General features: G+C 38.1%; 1 protein-coding gene and 1 non-coding gene across 4 annotated transcripts in view; both read left to right on the top strand.

The window, feature by feature from the left end:
• Positions 1–4,531: 4,531 nt before the first annotated feature.
• IARS1 (isoleucyl-tRNA synthetase 1) overlaps positions 4,532–20,835 on the top strand; it is an 80,576-nt gene continuing 64,272 nt past the window's right edge. The window contains exons 1-6 of one of the 3 annotated variants that reach the window (XM_065947625.1): positions 4,532–4,622; positions 11,463–11,589; positions 12,235–12,391; positions 12,652–12,771; positions 14,539–14,621; positions 17,382–17,499. In XM_065947625.1, coding sequence (XP_065803697.1) covers positions 11,471–11,589; positions 12,235–12,391; positions 12,652–12,771; positions 14,539–14,621; positions 17,382–17,499 — 597 coding nt within the window. In that variant the 5' untranslated portion in view covers positions 4,532–4,622; positions 11,463–11,470. Of the gene's footprint in view, positions 4,623–7,725; positions 7,859–9,872; positions 10,041–11,462; positions 11,590–12,234; positions 12,392–12,651; positions 12,772–14,538; positions 14,622–17,381; positions 17,500–20,835 lie in introns of those variants that run through there. The other 2 variants (XM_065947624.1, XM_065947623.1) reach the window with 2 other exon arrangements.
• Positions 7,905–8,037, top strand: LOC136143939 (small nucleolar RNA SNORA84). Its single transcript, XR_010658438.1, has one exon. It is a non-coding gene; the product is annotated as a small nucleolar RNA SNORA84 (small nucleolar RNA).

Genomic DNA, 20,835 nt, shown 5'->3' with positions numbered 1-20,835 from the left:
TGGGAGTGGCCCAACTGACACTAAAGATCCACTTCTAAAATGGTCTGTTCACTTGGTGCCTGTCCATTAGTTTCCTCACAGCATAGCAACATAACTTTCAGTTTCATAGCAAGTCATTTTCTTCCTGTTCCTATTTTAGGAGCAGGGAGCAGATGTCTTAAGTCCTAGCCCAGAAACTGGCTTGGTTATTTCCACTATATTTTATAGGGTAAAACAGACTCTGAGCCCCTCAAAAGTGAGGGGACATAGATCCTCACGTCTCAGTGCAAAGAGTGTTCAGAATCTGTGACCATGTTTGAATCTGTTATACCCTCCATCTCCAGAGCAGACAAATGGAACATCAAGTAGCCTTGTGCATCACCAATTTGTGCTCCCCAGATATATCCATTTTCAGAAATTTGGTTTCCTCTGATATTATTTCTGAATTTCTACCTAACATGTTTATGCTGTGATTTCTTGGTTTTTCAGTTTTAGACATTAAATTTAGACATCATTTAAAAATAATTAGACCTATAATCCCCACCTTTTTTCCCCATGGACATGTCTGTCTGGAAACCCTCTGTTCTGCTCTGATCTGGGCTGTCCGGACAGATGATAAAATGAACAAGGTGGCAATTTGAGGAATGTGAAAATTAAAATACATTCCAACTTCTAGTTAATAACCTAAATGTTCTTAATTAAACTATCTCAGGAATGCCCTACACATATTCTCAGATCAGGTTTTTTCTGTCATTTTACTGGCTATCAGTTCAGTTTAGTCGCTCAGTTGTGCCCGACTCTTTGCGACCCCATGGACTGCAGCACGCCAGGCCTACCTGTCTATCACCAACTCTCAGAGTTTACTCAGACTCATGTGCATTGAGTCAGTGATGCCATCCAACCATCTCAGCCTCTGTCGTCCCCTTCTCCTACCTTCAACTTTTCCCAGCATCAGGGTCTTTTCAAATGAGTCAGCTCCTCACATCAGGTGGCCAAAACACTGGAGTTTCAGCTTCAGCATCAGTCCTTCCAATGAATATTCAGGACTGATTTCCTTTAGGATTGACTGGTTGAATCTCCTTGCAGCCCAAGGGACTCTCAAGAGTTTTTTTCAACACCATAGTTCTAAAGTATCAATTCTTCGGCACTCAGCTTTCTTTATAGTCCAACTCTCACATCCATACACGACTACTGGAAAAACCATAGCCTTGACTAGATGGACCTTTGTTGGCAAAGTTTGCTTTTTAATATGCCGTCTAGGTTAGTCATAACTTTTCTCCCAAGGAGGAAGCATCTTTTAATTTCATGGCTGCAGTCACCATCTACAGTGATTTTGGAGCCCAAAAAAAGTCTGCTACTGTTTCCACTGTTATTCCATCTATTTGCCATGAAGTGATGGAACCAGATACCATGATCTTTGTTTTCTGAATGTTGAGTGTTAAGCCGACATTTTCACTATCCTCTTTCACTTTCATCAAGAGGCTCTTTAGTTCTTCACTTTCTTCCATAAGGGTGGTATAGTCTGCATATCTAAGGTTATTGATAATTTCTCCCAGCAATCTTGATTCCAGCTTGTGCTTCATCCAGCCCAGCATTTCTCATGATGTACTCTGCATATAAGTTAAATAAGCAGGGTGACAATATACAGCCTTGATGTACTCCTTTTCCTATTTGGAACCATTCAGTTGTTCATGTCCAGTTCTAGCTGTTGCTTCCGGCATACAGATTTCTCAACCAGGTGGTGTGGTATTCCCATCTCTTGAAGAATTCTCTAGAGTTTGTTGTGATCCACACAGTCAAAGGCCTTGGCATAGTCAATAAAGCAGAAGTAGATGTTTTTCTGGAACTCCCTTGCTTTTTCGATGATCCAACTGATGTTGGCAATTTGATCTCTGGTTCCTCTGTCTTTTGTAAATCCAGATTGAACATCTGGAGGTTCACAGTTCACGTATTGCTGAAGCCTGGCTTGGAGAATTTTGAGTATTACTTTACTAGCATGTGAGATGAGTGCAATTGTGCGGTAGTTTGAGCATTCTTTGGCATTGCCTTTCTGAGGGATTGGAATGAAAACTGACCTTTTGCAGTCCTGTGGCCACTGTTGAGTTTTCCAAATTTGCTGGCATATTGAGTGCAGCACTTTCACAGCATCATGTTTTAGGATTTGAAATAGCTCAACTGGAATTCCCTCATCTTCACTAGCTTTGTTCATAGTGATGCTTCCTAAGGCCCATTTGACCTCACATTCCAGGATGTCTGGCTCTAGGTGAGTGATACCATCGTGATTATCTGGGTCGTGAAGATCTTTTTTGTACAGTTCCGTTTATTCTTGCCACCTCTTCTTAAATATCTGCTCCTGTTAGGTCCATATCATTTCTGTACTTTATCGAGCCCATCTTTGCATGAAATGTTCCCTTGCTATCTCTAATTGTCTTGAAGCAATCTCTAATCTTTCCTTTTGTGTTATTTTCCTGTATTTCTTTGCACTGATCACTGAGGAAGGCTTTCTTATCTCTCCTTGCTATTCTTTGGAACTCTGCATTCAAATGGGTATATCTTTCCTATTCTTTGCTTTTTCCTTTTTCCATTTTTTTTCCCCTTGGGGATGGTCTTGGTCCCTGTCTCCTGTACAATGTCACGAATCTCCATCCATAGTTCATCAGTCTGTCTAACAGATCTAGTCCCTTAAATCTATTTCCTACTTCCACTGTAAATCATTAAGGATTTGCTTTAGGTCATACTTGAATGGTCAAATGGTTTTCCCTACTTTCTTCAACTTATGTCTTAATTTGGCAATAAGGAGTTCATAATCTGAGCCACAGTCAGCTCCCGGTCTTGTTTTTGCTGACTGTATAAAGCTTCTCCATCTTTGGCTGCAAAAAATATAATCAGTTTTCGGTGTTGACCATCTGGTGATGTCCATGTGTAGAGACTTCTCTTGTGTTTTTGGACGAGGGTATTTGCTATGACCAGTGAATTCTCTTGGCAAAACTCTTAGCCTTTGTCCTGCTTCATTGGTGGGACCATGCTCAGTAAATCGTTAATCCAATTTTCTGTTGATGGGTGGAGCTGTGTTCCCTCCCTGCTATTTATGTGGAGCCAAACTATGGTGGAGGTAATGCAGATAATGGTGACCTCCCTCACAAGATCCCATGCATGTACTGTTACACTCGGTGCCCCCAATCCTACAGCAGGCCACCACCGACCCATGCCTCCTCCAGAGACTCCTGAACACCCACAGGCCACTCCTGGATATATTATTGGGTATACTAAGCAGTTACACACTGAATTACTCTCAATTTGTCAAAGGCTGAAATTTTCTTCATAGTCTGGCTCCAATGCTGTGATCAACTGTCCTTTGCATGGCTTTAGATTCCCTTTGGTTTTTAATCAACATACCCAAAAGGTACTGGGGAGACTCAAATCAGTGCTATTAAATGCATAAGTAAGTAGACTAATAGGCAAATAATTTTGTTTTCAATTCAGGAATCATTAAGACATAATAGTTATAAAGCTGGTTGTCAGGCATTTTCTTCCTTTCTTGCTATATCTCTCTGTATGTTTGTATACCATTATTTCTGCAGTACAATTCATGAAAACTCTGCAGATGGCACTCAGGAGAAAGGAAAGGTTTCTGTGAACTGCACTGACCTCTAGTGCTTCAGCTCCTCTCAGACTGTTCTGTGGCCTCTGTATTTCCCTGAGATATAGGAGGGTCTCTGAAAATAGGCAGGTCAAGAATTTTAGTGAGGAGCATAATTATCCAGAATGTGTGTTAAAATGGGCTTCCCAGGTGGTGGTAGTGGTGAACAATCAGCCTGCAGATGCAGGAGATGCAAGAGACACAGGTTCCATCCCAGGGTAGGAAAGATCCCCTTAAGGAGGAAATGGTAACCCACTCCAGTATTCCTCCAGCTGAAAAATCCCATGAACAGAGGAGTCTGGCAGACTACAGTCCATGGGGTCGCAAAGAGTTGCACAGACCTGAGCACATTCCACTGGAAGATATTTGTGACCCATCTCAGAGACTTAACAAGCCTGGTCTTTGCTCCAAGATTGCATCTTTGTGGACTCCAAGGTGCTTTGGTGCAGGTCTCCATTACACTAAAAAAAATTGCCTTAATGTCTAGGCTTGCTTTCCTTAATATCAGCTAGTAAAGCAGCCTTGACACTGCTCACTCACGGCGCCACACTGTAACTGAGGCCCTGGCGTTGCATTTGGTTCACCCGTGGGTAAATGCACATCTAGTCTATGTCCAGTGAGGTGAACACCGATGAAGGCAAACATCTTGTGTAACAACGCCCTGTCTAGATGCACAACATATTTCCTGTGTGCATCAGTGTCCATTCTATAAAACGGTCGCGTCCTCCACGACCTCCACTAGAACGCAAGTCAGAGCCGTTACGCCCGGGAATCTTACTGCAACCTTCCCAGTGCACACCTAGGAACGGCCGGGTGGGCGTGACCGGGGCACCACGTTACCAATCGGCGTGCGGCTTGTTGATGGGTGTCAAATGCCGGTCGCTGATTGGCCGTGGCAAACCAGGCCTCTTCCTCTTAGCCTCACGCTGTCTGGACATTGCATCACCCGGCCAAGACGCAGACTCGTTTCTTTCAGAGCTGCGCCGTCCTGGAGGCCGCTAAGGTACGGTCGGTCCTGCTCGTGGGGCCCCTCGGTACTCCCTGTCCTGCCCGCGGGGCTCCCCAGGTCACCTTGTCCTGCCCACGGGCCCCTCAGATACGCCCCTTCCTGCCCACGGGGACCCACGGTCCCCTCTGGTTCACAATAATTTTTTTCAATGTTCATTGGGGGCCATGGGTTAGTACGTGCATATCCGTTTCCAAGGAAAAGATTGGGAGACGGTCTAAATGGTGCGAAAGAGTCCAGCCAGATACCAATACTGGCTCAGCGGTTCGACCGAGCGTTACAAACCTTGCAAGTTACTCAGCTTCAGCCTGGGATCCTGGTAGCTAACGTTTGAGCCGTTGAGTGATTCAGAGAATTTGGTGTGATCGAGCTCACTGGAGAAGTTCAGAAGGTTGACGAAATTACTTGAAAGTCTGGGTATTCATAAGAACACATCAAGTCCTAGGTTCCCATAATGAGCATGTATTGCTGGGTGTCTGTGATTAGAGGGAAGTAAGCACAGCGTCTCCCGTCTAACAGTCTTTAAAACCGTAATCCAAGGGCCCAGATGAGGAGCACGTCTTCGGTGGGAGAAGAAGGCTTCTCAGGAACTGCAGTGGATTTAGCCCTGAAAATGAATAGTAACTGGAGGAGTAGGTGCAGAGAACTGTAGTATAATGTAGAAAAGGATTTTACGTTGTGTGTGATTCAGGACATGGGGAGTTGCTGTATTCACTGTAGCTTCGTGTGAAGAACAAGTGGGAGACGATGCTTAACGTCCAGCCTTATGAATTTATGATTTTCTTCTTTAGTGAAGTGGTGTTTCAAATGAATCCACGAAGGAAGATGAGTTTTTTTTATTAGGTGGGACAATATTAGTTTTTGCATTCATTCAGGCGTTGCAGAGAAGAAAGGAAGGATGAAACTAGAGGCAAAGCAATTGATTGAGAGATTTTAGTAAATAAGATGAGCTTTTAAAAATTATCAGTAAAATAGTGGACTAAGTATCTTTTTCATAAGTAATTGTTAAAGAGTGAATTATAGGGAACAGGAGGCAGCTCAATGTAGATTGCACTCTAATTCTTTTTGGGAAGATGGTGTAGTGACTGGGAAAAGGCCGGAAGAGTAGCATTTGTGGACAAAGAAATAGTAATAGTTTCCATAGATGTCAACTGATTGCTGTGATTTCACTTAATCTTAAATTAGCATTGCGAGCATTTACAACCTTTATTTTACAGATGACGGAATTGAGGTTTAAAGGTTGAATAACTTTTCCTATAAGCCACATACTAAGTTGTGGCACCAAAACTGTCACATTCCAAAACCAACCCTCTTAATCATCATTCCTGCCAAGAGGAGCCCATGGAGTGGGATAGATTGGAAAATCAATTGGGAGTAGTATCACTAAGGATGCTGACAAAGGGATTCGTTTAAATATTTTTGAGCACCTATGCTGTGTAAGTACACAGTGAGACACAAAATAGTAAGAGGTTAGTGAAATGCTTTTGCCAGCAACGAGTTTGCAGTTGAGTTGGAGAGACATGGGACATGCAATATAAATAAACCTTGATGTGTAGGAGAGGAACAGATTCTGGGGAGGGGGATATTTAGTTTTGAAGAAGGTGGATTGGTAAATTCCCATAGAGCAGAGTACATTTATGCTAAGTAGTGCTAGAGTACTTAAGAGAAAGGGCCTGAAACTGGAAAGCAGTTATGTCAGCCGGAAGTTTTGTTTCTCAGCAGTGTCTAAGAATGTGGTATAGTTCGGAGCTTGAATTTTGTAAGAGTAAAGGAAAGGTCAGGAGCGGGAATTGTAGATAAGATCATGCTTCAGTGAAAAGCCTGAACAGAAACCATTGGGAGTAAGGAACCACTGGATATATTTTTTTTAATACAGAAATGTACTTAAGTAGAGAAATGGTACTTCCAGAACTTTTCCTCTAGGAAGGTGGTGTGCAGGGTGTATAGTATTTATTTTTCTCTTGTGTCCGACTCTTTGCGACCTCATAGACTGTAGCTTACCAGGCTCCTCTGTCCATGGAATTCTCCAGGCAAGAGTACTGGAGTGGGTAGCCATTCCCTCTTCCAGGGGATCTTCCCTACCCAGGGATCAAACCTGGGTCTCCCATATTGCAGACAGATTCTTTAGTTTCTGAGCCACCAGGGAAACCTGATAAAGTTAATGACATACTCAAAAATAATCAAAACAGAGTAATATGAAGTAAATAAAAGTCTGTTCCTTCACACTTTCCTCATCATATCCTATTCTCTGGTGGTAGCCATTGTTAAATTTGGTGGGTAGCCTTCTAAATTAAGTACAGAATTGCTTAAACATAGACTTAGTATATATTTGTATATTTTCTAATCACCTGAAAATAATGCATATAGTATAAATTACTATCAGCAACTGTGACTCACTGGTTTTCAGTATGTTTAATATGTATGCTTACATATTTTGGTTTATTATTTTTACTGCATGCATGGTATTGATGTACCATAGTTTATTTTAGTCTGTTACTTATTTATGGGTATTTAAATTGTTTTCAGATATTTGTCTATAGAAGTGCTTCCGTTGATATCTTTATACATATTTTACACATTTGCGTAAGTATATCTCTGGCTTGCTGCTGCTAAGTTGCTTCAGTCGTGTCTGACTCTGCAACCCCATAGACAGCAGCCCACCAGGCTCCTCTGTCCCTGGGATTCTCCAGGCCAGAATACTGGAGTGGGTTGTCATTTCCTTCTCCAACTCATGCCTTTCTGGCTTATATGTTAATAAGATATAAGTTGTCTTTAAAAAGGCTGGAGATGGACCTGCCACTGGGCTTAAATTTGACTTAATGTAGCAGGTTATGAAGATCTGGGAATGAGGAAGACGGAATAGAGAAATAGACTTAGAAGTCAAACCCATGTAACTTGGTGATCTATTGGATGTGGGGATCATCTGGTAGTATTAAAGGTGACTCAGACATTTCAGGTAAGGGGAAGAAATAGTGGAACTACTAGAACAGTGATATTAAAAATGGGAACAAGTGTGGTAAAGATCATGAGATTTATTTTTAAATTTTTTTGGTGTGCTTTTCCAAGATATGTTGAGGTAAACACAAGTAAAGGTCAAGGAGGGTATCTAGAAATTGCTGAAGAGGATGTTGAGGCTAAAGAGGTCAGAAGGAGTCATGGACTAGGGAAGATAGTGGAGACCTTGAATTATAGTTAAAAGGAAGAAGAGGAGATTGCGTCCCTGAGCATGACCGGTAAGGTCAATCCCCCTCCTCTTTCTGCTCCCACTTTCACCCACAAGCCCTGTGGTTGCTGGATGCTGTTGTGCAGGTACAGCTCTCCAGTGGATGTGAGGGGCTAGAGCAATCCTGTGATATATGCATGGGGGCTGTTTCTCCTCAGCAGCCACCATAGCCCGGTCACTGATACAGGACGCTTCCTGGGATAGTCAGTGTCATTACATGGGGTCTTTGTGTTTGGCCTAATAATGCAGTGGTTCTTAATCTTTGGAGATGTAGAGGCTCACTGGAAATTTTATAAAACTTTAAAGCCATCTTCACAGAAAGCTTTTTTCTTTAAAAAAAAAAAAAAAAGGAAAAATGTTCAGATAAATAAAATAGCAGAACAGTTTAAGAGGAGGACTTAAATTGTGATGTGCATGCTAATCCCCTCAGGTCTTGTTAAAATGTAGATTTGGACTCCTTAATCTGAGGAAGGGCTGGTGAGTCTACTCCAGTCAGCTTTTATAGATGCTGGTAATAATAGGACCAGCCTTGACAAGCATTAAGAGTGACAGACGTAAATGTGTTGATACCTGAAGATCTGTTAGTCTTCAGATATAACCTCTTTAAGTTTCAACTGGCCTCTAATAAAGTTGTCACTGATCCAGTAGGACTCCTACTACATCAGTAAATGCACAGACTTTAACGCCTCTCTCCATCCTTGAAAGCCTATGAGTTATGACAAGAGCTGAAGATCCCAAAGTGCCTTTCAGCTTCTGTTTAATGACATGTAATGGCACAATCTGGGGTTTCCCAGGTGGCACTGGTAGTAAGTATGTATCCTGCTTGCCAATGCAGGATACATAAGAGATGCAGGTTCAATCTCTGGGTTGGGAAGATCCCCTGGAGGAGGGCATGGCAGCCCACTCCAGTATTGTTGCCTGGAGAATTCCATGGACAGAGGAGCCTGGCAGGCTACAGTCCATAGGGTTGCACAGAGTTGGACATGACTAAAGTGACTTTGCACGCACACATGCATGCAAATGGCTTACTCTCATCAGAAAATGGATAGTTGAGTTAAATGGCACACATGTTCTTTCCTTATTTTTTTCCTATATAAAACTCAAAGGCACTCTCACGTCTCAAAAATGAATGAAAGAGGGACAAAAGGAGAAATACTGCTTGTAACAAACTTTAAAAACAACTTTATCTGATGTTAAAAATATTAATTAAACAGATCACTCATTTCCGTGTGTGACTCAGACCTCTGTGGCATAAATCTCATTTTCTATAGATTTTCATTTATGTGCAAAATCAATATCCTTTTGACTTTTTAATCCCTTGCCTTGGCTGCCAGGAAGCTCACAGTTATATCCTGAATCAGTGTTGCTAATTTAGACCAAGGATCTGCATGATTTAAATTTTCCCTGATCTTGAATTTCCATATAATTTTAATTAAATTCCCTAATTTTATTTTTAATCAGTTTGTGTATTCGCCATTTCATGGTTAGTCCTTCAGTTAGTCTCTTCACATTCTCTGTCAAATAAAATAGAATAAAAATGTGTTAACATAGTAAGGACTAGATCTTTGAAATTCCATAATTTCTACCATTGCTTTATATACGTAGCTTTTTTTTTTAATAACAAAAATTTTTTTATGGCATAGTTCAGTTATGGTGCTTAGGCTTTGATTTTTCAGAATTGGTTGAGGTATGTCAGTTTCTGTGCTTCTGGAGTCAATTATCTCAGATTGCTATTTGAGTTCTTAAGGTTTTCCACCTTCTCTGTTTTCTCATTATTAGAGTTCCTGTCCCATTGTAATCTGATGTTGGCTTGGAAATCTGCTCACCAACCTTATTAAAATTATAAAGTGAGAATAAATAGGCTTTGAGGAGAAATGGGCTCAAGGATGCCCACTCAATAGTTAAACCACTAGATAGTTAAACCCAAACTGATCATGTATTTCTGAATGAGGTTGTTAACTTCTGACAAAGACACTAAGACCTCTCACTAGGCACTAAATCAGAGAGGCTTTGTCCTTTACAAAAATCATGAGTAAGCAGCACAATTGATAAAATGTAAAATTAAAATAATCTTGGAATTATTTGAATGTAATTCTTATCTTTTTAGCTTTAACATTTTTTAAGGTTTTGCCTGTTTTCCTCAGAAAGATTTGGTTGATTCAACAGGAGTACTTTATGTCTTATGAATGTAGGTAAGACTTTTTACCTACTTTGAGATTTATTTTTTCAGATTATTAATGAATTTTTAGTATCATTACAATTGGCAAGGTTTTCTTTTTTTTTTTAAGAAATGTGTTGTCTGCAATTACTAAATGTTATACTGTAGTTGAAGAATAAATGAGTGTGAATTGGGCATAAATTTTGAAATTTAAAAGTACCATATGTTTTTACTTCATACTACATACAAAAATAACTCAAGATGGATCATTGACCTAACTGTAAGAGCTAAAACGTCACAACCTTGTTGTCTGTAGTGATTTCTTAGATATGAAACTAAAAGTTCAAGTAACAAAACCACTAAATAAACTGAACTTCACCAAAATTAAAAGTGTTCATGCTTCAAAGAATATACCATGAAGAAAATAAGAAGCAAGCTATGGAATGGGAAAATTTTTTTGCAAATCCTGTAACTGATAAGGGGCTTGTACCTAGACTGTATAAAGAATTATCACAATTTAACAGTAAAAAGACAGCCCAATTAAACAGTAGGCAAAAGATGAATAGACATTTCTCCAAAGAAGGTATAAAATGACCAATAAGCTCAGCATCACTAATCACTAGGGAAATGGAAATCAAAAGCACGATAAGATACTACTTTATACCACCTAGGATTTCATATAATCCAAAGTTGGACAATAAGGAGTGATGATGTAGAAAAACTGGAATCTTATTCTCTGTTAGGAGAATGTAAAATGACACAGCAGCTTTGGAACACATTTTGGCAGTTTCTCAAAAAGTTGAACACAGTACCATAACCCAGCAGTTGCACTCCTAGGTATTTACCTAAGAGCTGAAAACTTATGTCCACATAAAAACTGCCCTGTCCAAAAGTGAAAACAATGCTAATCTCCATGAACTGAGGAATTAATAGAGAAAAAGTGTCATATCTGTAAAATGAATTATTATTCAGCTATAAATGAAAAATGAAGTATGAATACATGTTACAACATGGATGAACCTTGAAAACATAATTCTAAGTAAAAGAAGCCAGACCCAGTAGTCTGTATATACGTAATTTCATTTATGTGAAATGTCCAAAATAGGAAGATCTAGAGAGGAGGCAGAACAGTCACCAGATAGTGAAGAAGAGGAAGGAGAATGACTGCTAATGTTTACAGGTTTTTGGAAAGTTGAAGAGGGAGTAGTGATGAAAATGTGTTGGAATTAGAGAGTGGTGGTGGTTGCACAATCTTGTGTATATACTTTAAAAAGAAAAAGGCAAAAGTGAATTGTACATTTTAAAAGGGTGAACTTTATGGTATGTGAACTTTACCTTTAAAAAATTTAATGTACCATGTAGTATCATTGCTAGTGATAGGAACATTCATTTTAATGTATGGTACTCTGTTATTCCTAGACTTCTTTGAGAATAAAAAATTTGATTTCTCTTGCAGTGACAAAAATGGTTCAACAAGTTCCAGAAAACATTAATTTTCCTGCTGAAGAAGAGAAAATCTTGCAGTTTTGGTCCGACTTTAATTGTTTCCAGGAATGCTTAAAGCAATCAAAACATAAGCCAAAGTATGTGAATTTCTTTGGTTAAGGTATAGTCTAAAAATAATCATTTCTCAGAATCTCCTACCTCTTTGTATATCTCAGTAGTAGATATATGTTGAATGAATGAGATTTTAACTACTAGAGGTACATTCAGTTTCTTATTGAGGTCTTCCAGTTTATATGTCAAGTCTCTTCCTTTCCACTTTTCTTATTATTACCATTCTCATTTAAGCATTTAGACAAGTAGTGTAGTAGCTTCCTATTGGGGTTCTTCCTACCTCTAGTCTTTATTCACCTAAAAACCAGTCTTTTCTTTAATTACTGTTTCTATCATGTGTCTCTTCTGCTCAAAAAACCTTATAATAGGTGTTTTTTGCCCTATTTTACAGATGATCTAACTTACGATCAGGATGAATAATTTCCTTTAGATCATAGAGCTAATAAATGAAGAATGGATGGTCTAATGCAGGTCTCTCCAAATGGTCATATTTAGCCTTTTTGAATGCAAGGCCTCCAGTAGACATCTAATCAGTTATGTCTGAGTTTCCTAGTCTTGCAGTTTTTCTTCTCCCCAAAGACTCTACTGTTACAGGAGCTGTCTGTAGTAAAATGCTGTCTTAGTTTCTGCTGTCTATTTTAAAGTAACAACAAATTTTTCTTACCTTTTAGATTTACCTTCTATGATGGGCCTCCTTTTGCAACTGGACTGCCTCACTATGGACATATACTTGCAGGGACAATTAAAGATATAGTTACAAGATATGCTCACCAGAGTGGGTTTCACGTTGACAGAAGATTTGGTTGGGATTGTCATGGTTTACCTGTGGTATGTTTGAGTCATCAGCTGTATTATGTTCTGATATTTTTAAATAAGCATTGTATTTCAATATATAATATGTTAAAATATGAATTTTTGCTATATTCAGATATTCTTCAACTTTATTTCTATAATACTGTTTTACAGTTCATTTTCTCTATAGATTTTCTGAGAACTAATTTTTTTAAATCCCTTTTATTTTCTAGCTTTGTTGAATTGCATTTATTTCATAGGGCAGGGATGTTAACGATCTTATTGCAAATTTTCAGGAATACGAAATTGATAAGACCCTGGGAATCAGAGGACCAGAGGATGTAGCCAAACTGGGAATTGCAGAGTATAACAGTCAGTGCCGAGCAATTGTGATGCGATACTCTGCTGAATGGAAGGTATAGTTGGTTGTTTTAAGTAGAATTTTTTTTAGAAACTAGTTTTTAAAGGGGAGTTGAAATACTTTATGATTGTTTGTGCTTTTTATGACATGCACCCAAAGTTGACTGTCCTCTTTAAAGGACTGTTTAGCTTCCATCTTCAACTTCATTGCCTAAACTGTTAAGCTGAACCCTCTCTTTTCTGATTTCTATGTTCCTGATTGATCTTCCAAATTTAATCTCCTACCTACCCACAATGTATGATAGGAATCATGCTGTCCTAGTAAACAGATTAACTTGAATGTTGCAATTTTAAAATTCAGATGTTAAAAATAATTCACACTTGGACTGGTTGTTATATTAGCTTGATTCCCATCTTGCCCACTGCTTTTCTAGTCATAGAGCTCCCACAGCCGATAGATTTAAGTATAATAACTGTCAAGTCTGGCAGAGCTCTTGTCTTCTCTTAATTCTGATGGGCTTAGAAACAAAGGTCTTCAACTCCCCCTTTCCTCCCTGCCTCTCAGATTGTTGTACAACTGTACAGACTCCTGTACAATGCAAAAACATATCTGGCTTTTATTTTTTTCCATCTTCATGATCTTATGACTTTTTCAGATTTGCTGTTCCTGCCAGTGGTATCAGTCTTCCAGACTTCAAATTTTAGTCATCATGACCTGTTCAAATGTCGCAAACCTTTCTTAATATCTCTTATCTAGACATCTCTTTTCATTCCTACAGCCTAGTCTTTCAGCCACCATTGTCTTCATTTCTATAACAATCTAATAATTGGTCTCTTGCTCATGTTCTTTCCATTTAGCTTGCCAAGTTATTTCTCTCAAGACTGTTTATTATGCTCTTTCTGCTCAAAACTGATTTTTATTGTTTAATGAAATTTGATTTCATCAACCTAAAAATCAAAGCTCCGTAATTTTCTCCTAACCTAACTTTCCTGAATCTACCTTTATTGCCTGGTCACTAATAGGGGAAGATCCTGATGGTTGTAATATACATGTGGGCTTTTTTTTCTCCCCAAAATAGTATAAAGAGCCTCTATACCAAACACCCACTTCCCAAAAGCTAACACCTTAATGACTATGGTATAATTATCAAAATCAGGAAATTAACATTGATACAATATTATATACCTATTCAGATTTAACCAGTTGGCCACTAATTCTTATTTCTGATACAAGATCCAGTCTAGGAATACAGATTTCATTTAGTTGTATCTCTGCAGTCTCCTTCAATCTGGAACATTCCTTTAGTCTTTTGTCTTCATGACGTTGTCTCCTTTTAAAGAATTCAGAAATTCCCTCAATGTCTGATATTTCCTCATGGTTCAGTTTAGGTTATACTTTTTTTGGCAAAAATGCCTAAGAAGTAACATCAAGCCCTCTTAGTCTGTCATATCAGCAGGCACGTAGTGCCGATATGTCTCATTGGCGTTGTTAATGTTGTTCACTAAGACCATTCTGTGAAGTTTCTCCATTGTCAAGTTTCGGGTTTTCCTTTGTAATTAGTAAGTACCCTGTTTCTTATCATACTGTGACTCATTAATTTCAGCAACCATTGATGATTCATGCCAGCAACAGTTAGATCTGCAGTGTTTGACATTTGGTAGCTTTGATAGACTTTTATGTGTTGTTTACAATATAGATTTACTTGAACCATTGATTGTTCTCCCACAATCATCATATATAATGATGATAATTGCTATGTAATAACATGTCGTTGTCTAAAAACTCTAATATTCCTATTTTTTTAATATTCACATGCTTTAAGTCTACTATTACCAGACTTGGCCGATGGATTGACTTTGACAATGACTACAAAACTCTGTATCCACAATTCATGGAATCTGTCTGGTAAGTTTATTTGACGGTATAAATATGACTGTTTTGTTGTATTAGTAGAGAGGTGCTCTAGTATGAATCAGCTTGTTTCATAGTTACCTGAAATCTTTGGGAATTGGTTTGTTTTTTCTTTGTTTTTAAAGACTTAATTTTGCTATGAACCTAAAAGTGCTCTAAAAAGATAAAAAGAGGAAGATGCAGAGATTTCCCACATATTTTATGCCTTCACACATACAGAGCCTCCTCTGTTATCAACATCCCCCACCAGAGTGGTACATTTGTTACAATTCATGAACCTGTATTGACAGATCATAATCAGCTGAAGTCCAGAGTTTCCATTAGGGTTCCCTCTTCTTGTACATTCTTTGGATTTGGACAGATGTGTGACGACATACTTCCATAATTCTGGTATCATACAGAGTATTTATATTCCCTGAAATTCTACAGTACTGTTCATTCCTTCCACCCCTAAATTTATCTTTGAATTCAGTATATTTTAGATTCTAAGAAGATATTAATGATACTTGAATTTTTGATGTGTACTTGAATTTTTTACTGAGAGAAATTATATATGCAGTCACTGTTTCCTAACAGATTCAAAATTAATTTTGCTTCCTTTAACTGTGAATAAGAATTCTTGCAATGCCAGTTTTGATATGTAATTTAACTTGAGCTTCCTACAGTAGTCTGAGAATCATTACGTATCATTAGTTGGCAAACAATTATTATGGCTACAGAATGCCCTGTGTACATAACTCAGACCTTGAGGAAGTCCTCCTTTTGTTAAGTTATGTGTAATTACAGGTGAGTTGCAGAGATCTTTTGTAGGATTCTTTTTTTGGGGGGGCCCTGCATTGAAGTATTTGTGCTTCTTACTGTCTTCCTGTCTCCTTGATTACATTTCTGTTAGTCAATATCTGTTGCACATGCTTGGCACATGCCCTTTGAGGAGCTAGATATCTAGGGCAGTTCTCAGACCCTCTGACTCTAATGTACCCCTGTGAGTGCATCTCCAGACCCATATATCCAAGGGTGGAAGTTGATTAAATTGTCTGGCAAGGCAGGAACTTTGGACAGAGGTTCTTCCTATTTCACTGACTAGTTGGAATTCTCATGACTAGTGCATTCTAAAAATGCAGGGTTTCTGTTAAATGTCTGAAAAAGAAGGTATTCTTTATGCTCCAGATCAGCATTTAAGTATTTAGCACTTAAATGTGGTTAGTATAACTGAGAAACTGAGCTTCTAATTTTAATGAATTTAAATGAGCTCATGTGGCTAATGCTACCATAGTAGACAGTGAAGCTTTACATCATACTTCTTTATTTATATTAAAACATACTTCAATCGGGAAAATCATTAAAAGCCTCTTAGTATTAGAATGTTAGTTATTGCTGAGGAACATGTTGACATATAAATAAGACACATAAACCTAGCGTGAATATAAAAATAATAGTAGGTGATACATTTTAAATGATAGCGTTAATGGTGATAATGTAGATTGAGTTGGTACTTTTGAGTATATATAAAAAACTTCCATATCTTTATAAAAGCCAAAAAAAAAAAAATACTTCCATATCAATTTTCCCGGGTGATTCAGAAAGTCCTGTGACTTGGGGTTAGACCCTGTTGGAGGTAAAGGCAAGTGACTGTGATTTATCGCTGAGATCACTCCGTGAGTTATATGGCTCTTAGGCTTGAATCTGGATCTTAATATCAAATCTGACAGTTCCTCTGGTCTCCTGTGAATGTACTTGAATCAGAGTCTATAATTTAAAGTTTGAATTTGGGAAATTTTTTACAAGACACCAGGCTTTCAGACTTTATTCAAAGTCAAGGAATACCATGAAAATTTGTGCATAGTTTTTTCACAAAAATGTATTTTACCATATGGGAGAGAATTTAATTCATTTATTGTTCCGAGTACTTAGGACTCGAACTACAAAAATGAGTTAAATAAAGGCAGAATTGAGTAAGGATTCCCACCAAATGCATTCTTGTATCCATCTAGGAAAGGTGACTAGTACCACAGGAGAACCTGGGATGACTGTTTTGCACTGTCTTGGTGCACTTAGCTTAAAGCAAGCAGCATGTTTAATAAGTGTTTAATAAAAATTCTTGACTGACTATAGGAGAGATATCTGATCCTAATCCCAATTGTTTCTACTTAAGCCTTTGTAAAACTGTCCATTATAGTGAAATTTAAGCAATACACCAGAAAAGTATGAAGAAAAACAACCTAAAATCCCAACTGTAAGTTAACACATTGGTGGAAACCTATTTTTTTTTAGCATCTCTAAAAATGTAAATATGTATACTGATATGTACAGTTTCACATAAATGGTACCTCATTGTACAATATGGTGTCAATTGCTTTTCTCAGTCAACGTCAAGTCATGAGCATCTTTCTGTATCAACAGATACTAGCACTTTTGATGTCTACATTGTTGTTGTTTAGTCGCTAAGTGGTGTCTGACGCTTTGTGACCCCATGGGCTGTAGCCTGCCAGGCTCCTGTGTCCATGGGATTCACCAGGCAAGAATACAGGAGTGGACTATTGTTTCCCTCTCCAGGTTTAATGTCTACATAATATCTCATTATACTGATCTGTTATAATTTACCAGCTATTCACCAGTTGAGAGACGTTGTGTTTCTACTTCTTTGCCTGTCAGATACTCTGCAAATGGAAACTAGACTGGCATAGATGTTTGTATTTGGGAAAACAGGATTTTGGCAATGTAATTCTTGAAAAATTCTTTCTCTTTACTTGCCAGGTGGATCTTCAAACAACTCTATGATAAAGGCCTTGTTTATAGAGGTGTGAAAGTCATGCCCTTCTCCACTGCGTGCAATACTCCTCTCTCCAACTTTGAATCTCACCAGAATTACAAGGTATGTGAGATGGCATTGGACATTAAGTTATGTAATCAGAAGTTAAATGGTTGTGATGATCATTGTAACTTAGTCCCAGTGTGGAACGTTAAGCCTGGGGAGTGATGTAAATGATGTATCTTAATGTTATGTGTACACGTGTGCTCTTACTTTTGTCTGACTCTCTGTGACCTCATGGACTGTGGCCTGCCAGGCTCCTCTGTTCATGGAATTTTCCAGGCAAAAATATTGGAGTGGGTTGCCATTTCCTTCTCCAGGGGATCTTCCCACCTAGGGATCAAACCCATGTCTCTTGCTTCTCCTGCATTGGCAGGCAGATTTTTATGAACTGAGCCACTGGAGAAGTCCTCGGCTGGTCTTAATAGATAGATTTTGATTGCTATATTTTGCTTATTTTAACCGTATTTTTATGCCTCTCTTTGTTTAATAAGTCCAGCTTTGCTCTATTTTCCTCAAGTCACTGTTTCATAAAGCTTATTGCTTAGGATTATTTTATGCCTCATCTAAGACCTTGTAATATCATTTATTTGTTAAAAGTATTTGGGAGAAAATCTGATTTGCCATTGGTGATGTGTTATGATCTTTGCTTTGATGAATGAAATAACTTGCTGTCTTTGGTATAAGAATTTAAACATGTCTGATATTTACACAGTGTACTTTGTTCAGTCGTTCAGTCGTGTCCAGCTCTTTGTGACGCCAAGGACTACAGCACGCCAGGCTTCCCTGTCCTTCACCATTTCCCAGAGCTTGCTCAAACTCATATCCATTGAGTCGGTAATGCCATCCAGCCATCTTGCTTTCTGTCATCCCCTGCTCCTCCTACCTTCAATCTTTCCCAGCATCGGGGTCTTTTCTGCTGAGTCAGCTCTTTGCATCAGGTGGCCAAAGTATTGGAGCTTCAGCTTCAGCATCAGTCCCTCAAGTGAATATTCAGGATTGATTTCCTTTAGGACTGACTAGTTTGATCTCCTTGCAGTCCAAGGGACTCAGTGTACTGCTTTACCTTATCCAGAGAGATCGTAAAGACTGAAATAAGAGATATCTTTAGAAATAAGAGATATCTGTTCTCATGTGTTTGTATTCAAGTGGTGGTTTTATTCCTGATGTTATTTAACCCTCTTTGTTTTTAAAGGACTTCGATTTGTTCAGAATTCTTATTTCATGGCCTAGGTTTGGAAATTATTAAAACTTGCACTTCAAAAAAAAACAAAAACAAAAACTTGCACTTCAGATGCATTCTCCATCTTAGAGAATGCTTTCAACATCTCATTGGATTGTTCATAGGGACTCCTATTGTATTTTTTTAATAAAATATATTAAGCACATAAAAATGTAGAGATTAATATAATAACTGTTGAGTACCAAAGGCTTAAACTTTGTCGGATCTGAATATATTGCTGTATTTCCTTCCTTCTTAAAAACACTTTAATGTGAAGAATTTCAAGCATGCACAAAAGTAGTCAATAATTAGCTAACTCTCCTGTGCCTATCATGTATCCCCAACAGTCTCTATAGCCAGTCCTGCCCCATCTACACACTTCATTTATTTCTCCCAGATGCTTTTTCAAAAATCTAATTATAGACATGTCATTTTATTGATAAGTAATCCATTATGTACCTTTAATAAATTAATCTTTCTTTAACATTACTATAGTACTATTGTCACACCTTAAAAAGTCACATCAATCATTTTGAATATTCTTAATGTTAAATATTCTGCAGTTGTTTAACTGCTGGATATCATCAGTGTTCACATTTCTATTTGTCTCATAAATAGTGTCTTTTCCCCCTAAGGTTATTTCTAGTTGTTTGTTTTTTAATCCAGACCTAAGGAAAGTTCATATTCAGTAATAGTTGTCTCTTAGATCTTTCTTAATGTCTCCATTTCTGTTTTTGTGTTTTTCTTTTGCTTCCCTCGCCCCCCACCCGCCCGCCACCTTTGCAAATCGTTGTTTGGGAAACAGGTGTTGCTTTGTAGAGTTTCCCATGATCTGAATTTTAATGATTACTACTTCATAATCTGATTTAACATTTTCTCTGTCCTCTGCATTTTATAGATATAAGTACTTTGTTTCTGTGTTTGTTTTTTTTTTTGACTGTATATAATAGAGATCAGTATTTTTTTTTTTTATTTGGACATGCACAGATCCTAAGCATAGCAAGTAATGGGTTGCATTGGGGAATTCCCCAGTGATCTGGTGGTTAGGACTCTGAGCTTTCATTGCCGAGGGCACAGGTTTTGTCCCTGGTCTTGGAACTAAAATCCTGCAAGCCCTGTGGCATGGCCAAAAAAATTAAAAATTAGTTTCACTAAATACATCTATTTTTTTCAAATATATCAGATATCACAGGTAACAGTTGATTAGTTTTGTCTGGTTCTGTACTTTGAAGAAATGGGAAGGTATACTATGTATTCTTTTCTTTCTGGCTTTTCTCTCTCAGCATTGCTTGTGATAGTCATCCATGTTTTGTAGAGTTATGGATCTTTTGTTCTAATTACTTTGTAGGTAAATCTACCACAGTTTGTTTATTTACACCACCTTTCTCTTTTTCATTTCTTTCTTTATGTCCTGATAGGTAACCACTATGCTGAATTTGGGGTTTCTTAATTACGTATATTTATAAGTATTTATTAACAGTGTATACTTTTTTTATATATGTTTTTGAGTATCATCCATTGTTCTTATTTGGAACCTTGCCTTTTAAAATAAACATTATGTTTTAAAATTCCTTCTTATTTATACATGGAGCTTTAAGTTTAATTTTAACTGCTGTTTTTTTGAGATGGTTGGATAGCATCACTGACTCGATGGACGTGAACTTGGGCAAGCTGTAATAAATAGAGGGGGCAGGGAGACCTGACGTGCTGCATGGGGTCACGAAGAGTCAGACACAGGTTATCGAGTGAACAGCAGTGTAGCAGTGATCCCCAGCCTCTTGGGCGCCAGGGACTGGTTTTGTGGAAGACGGTTTTTCCACAGACCAGGTAAGGGGATGGTTTGGGGATGATACAAGCACATTACATTTATTGTGCACATTATTTCTGTTGTTATTACATCACCTTTAGTTTTTAGCTTATTTAACTTATATGCAGAGTACATCATGCAAAATGCCAGGCTGGATGACCTACAAACTGGAATCAGGATTGCCAGGGGAAATATCAATATCCTCAGATATGCAGATGACACCACCCTTACGGCTGAAAGTGAAGAAGAACTAAAGAGCCTCTTGATGAAAGTTAAAGAGAAGAGTGAAAAAGTTGGCTTAAAACTCAGCATTCAAAAAACTAAGATCATGGCATCTGGTCCCATCACTTTATGGCAAATAAAAGGAGAA

The sequence above is a fragment of the Muntiacus reevesi genome, chromosome 10, assembly GCF_963930625.1.
Source record: "Muntiacus reevesi chromosome 10, mMunRee1.1, whole genome shotgun sequence".
Classification (NCBI taxonomy): domain Eukaryota; kingdom Metazoa; phylum Chordata; class Mammalia; order Artiodactyla; family Cervidae; genus Muntiacus; species Muntiacus reevesi.
This window is presented reverse-complemented; position numbering and strand designations above follow the sequence as displayed.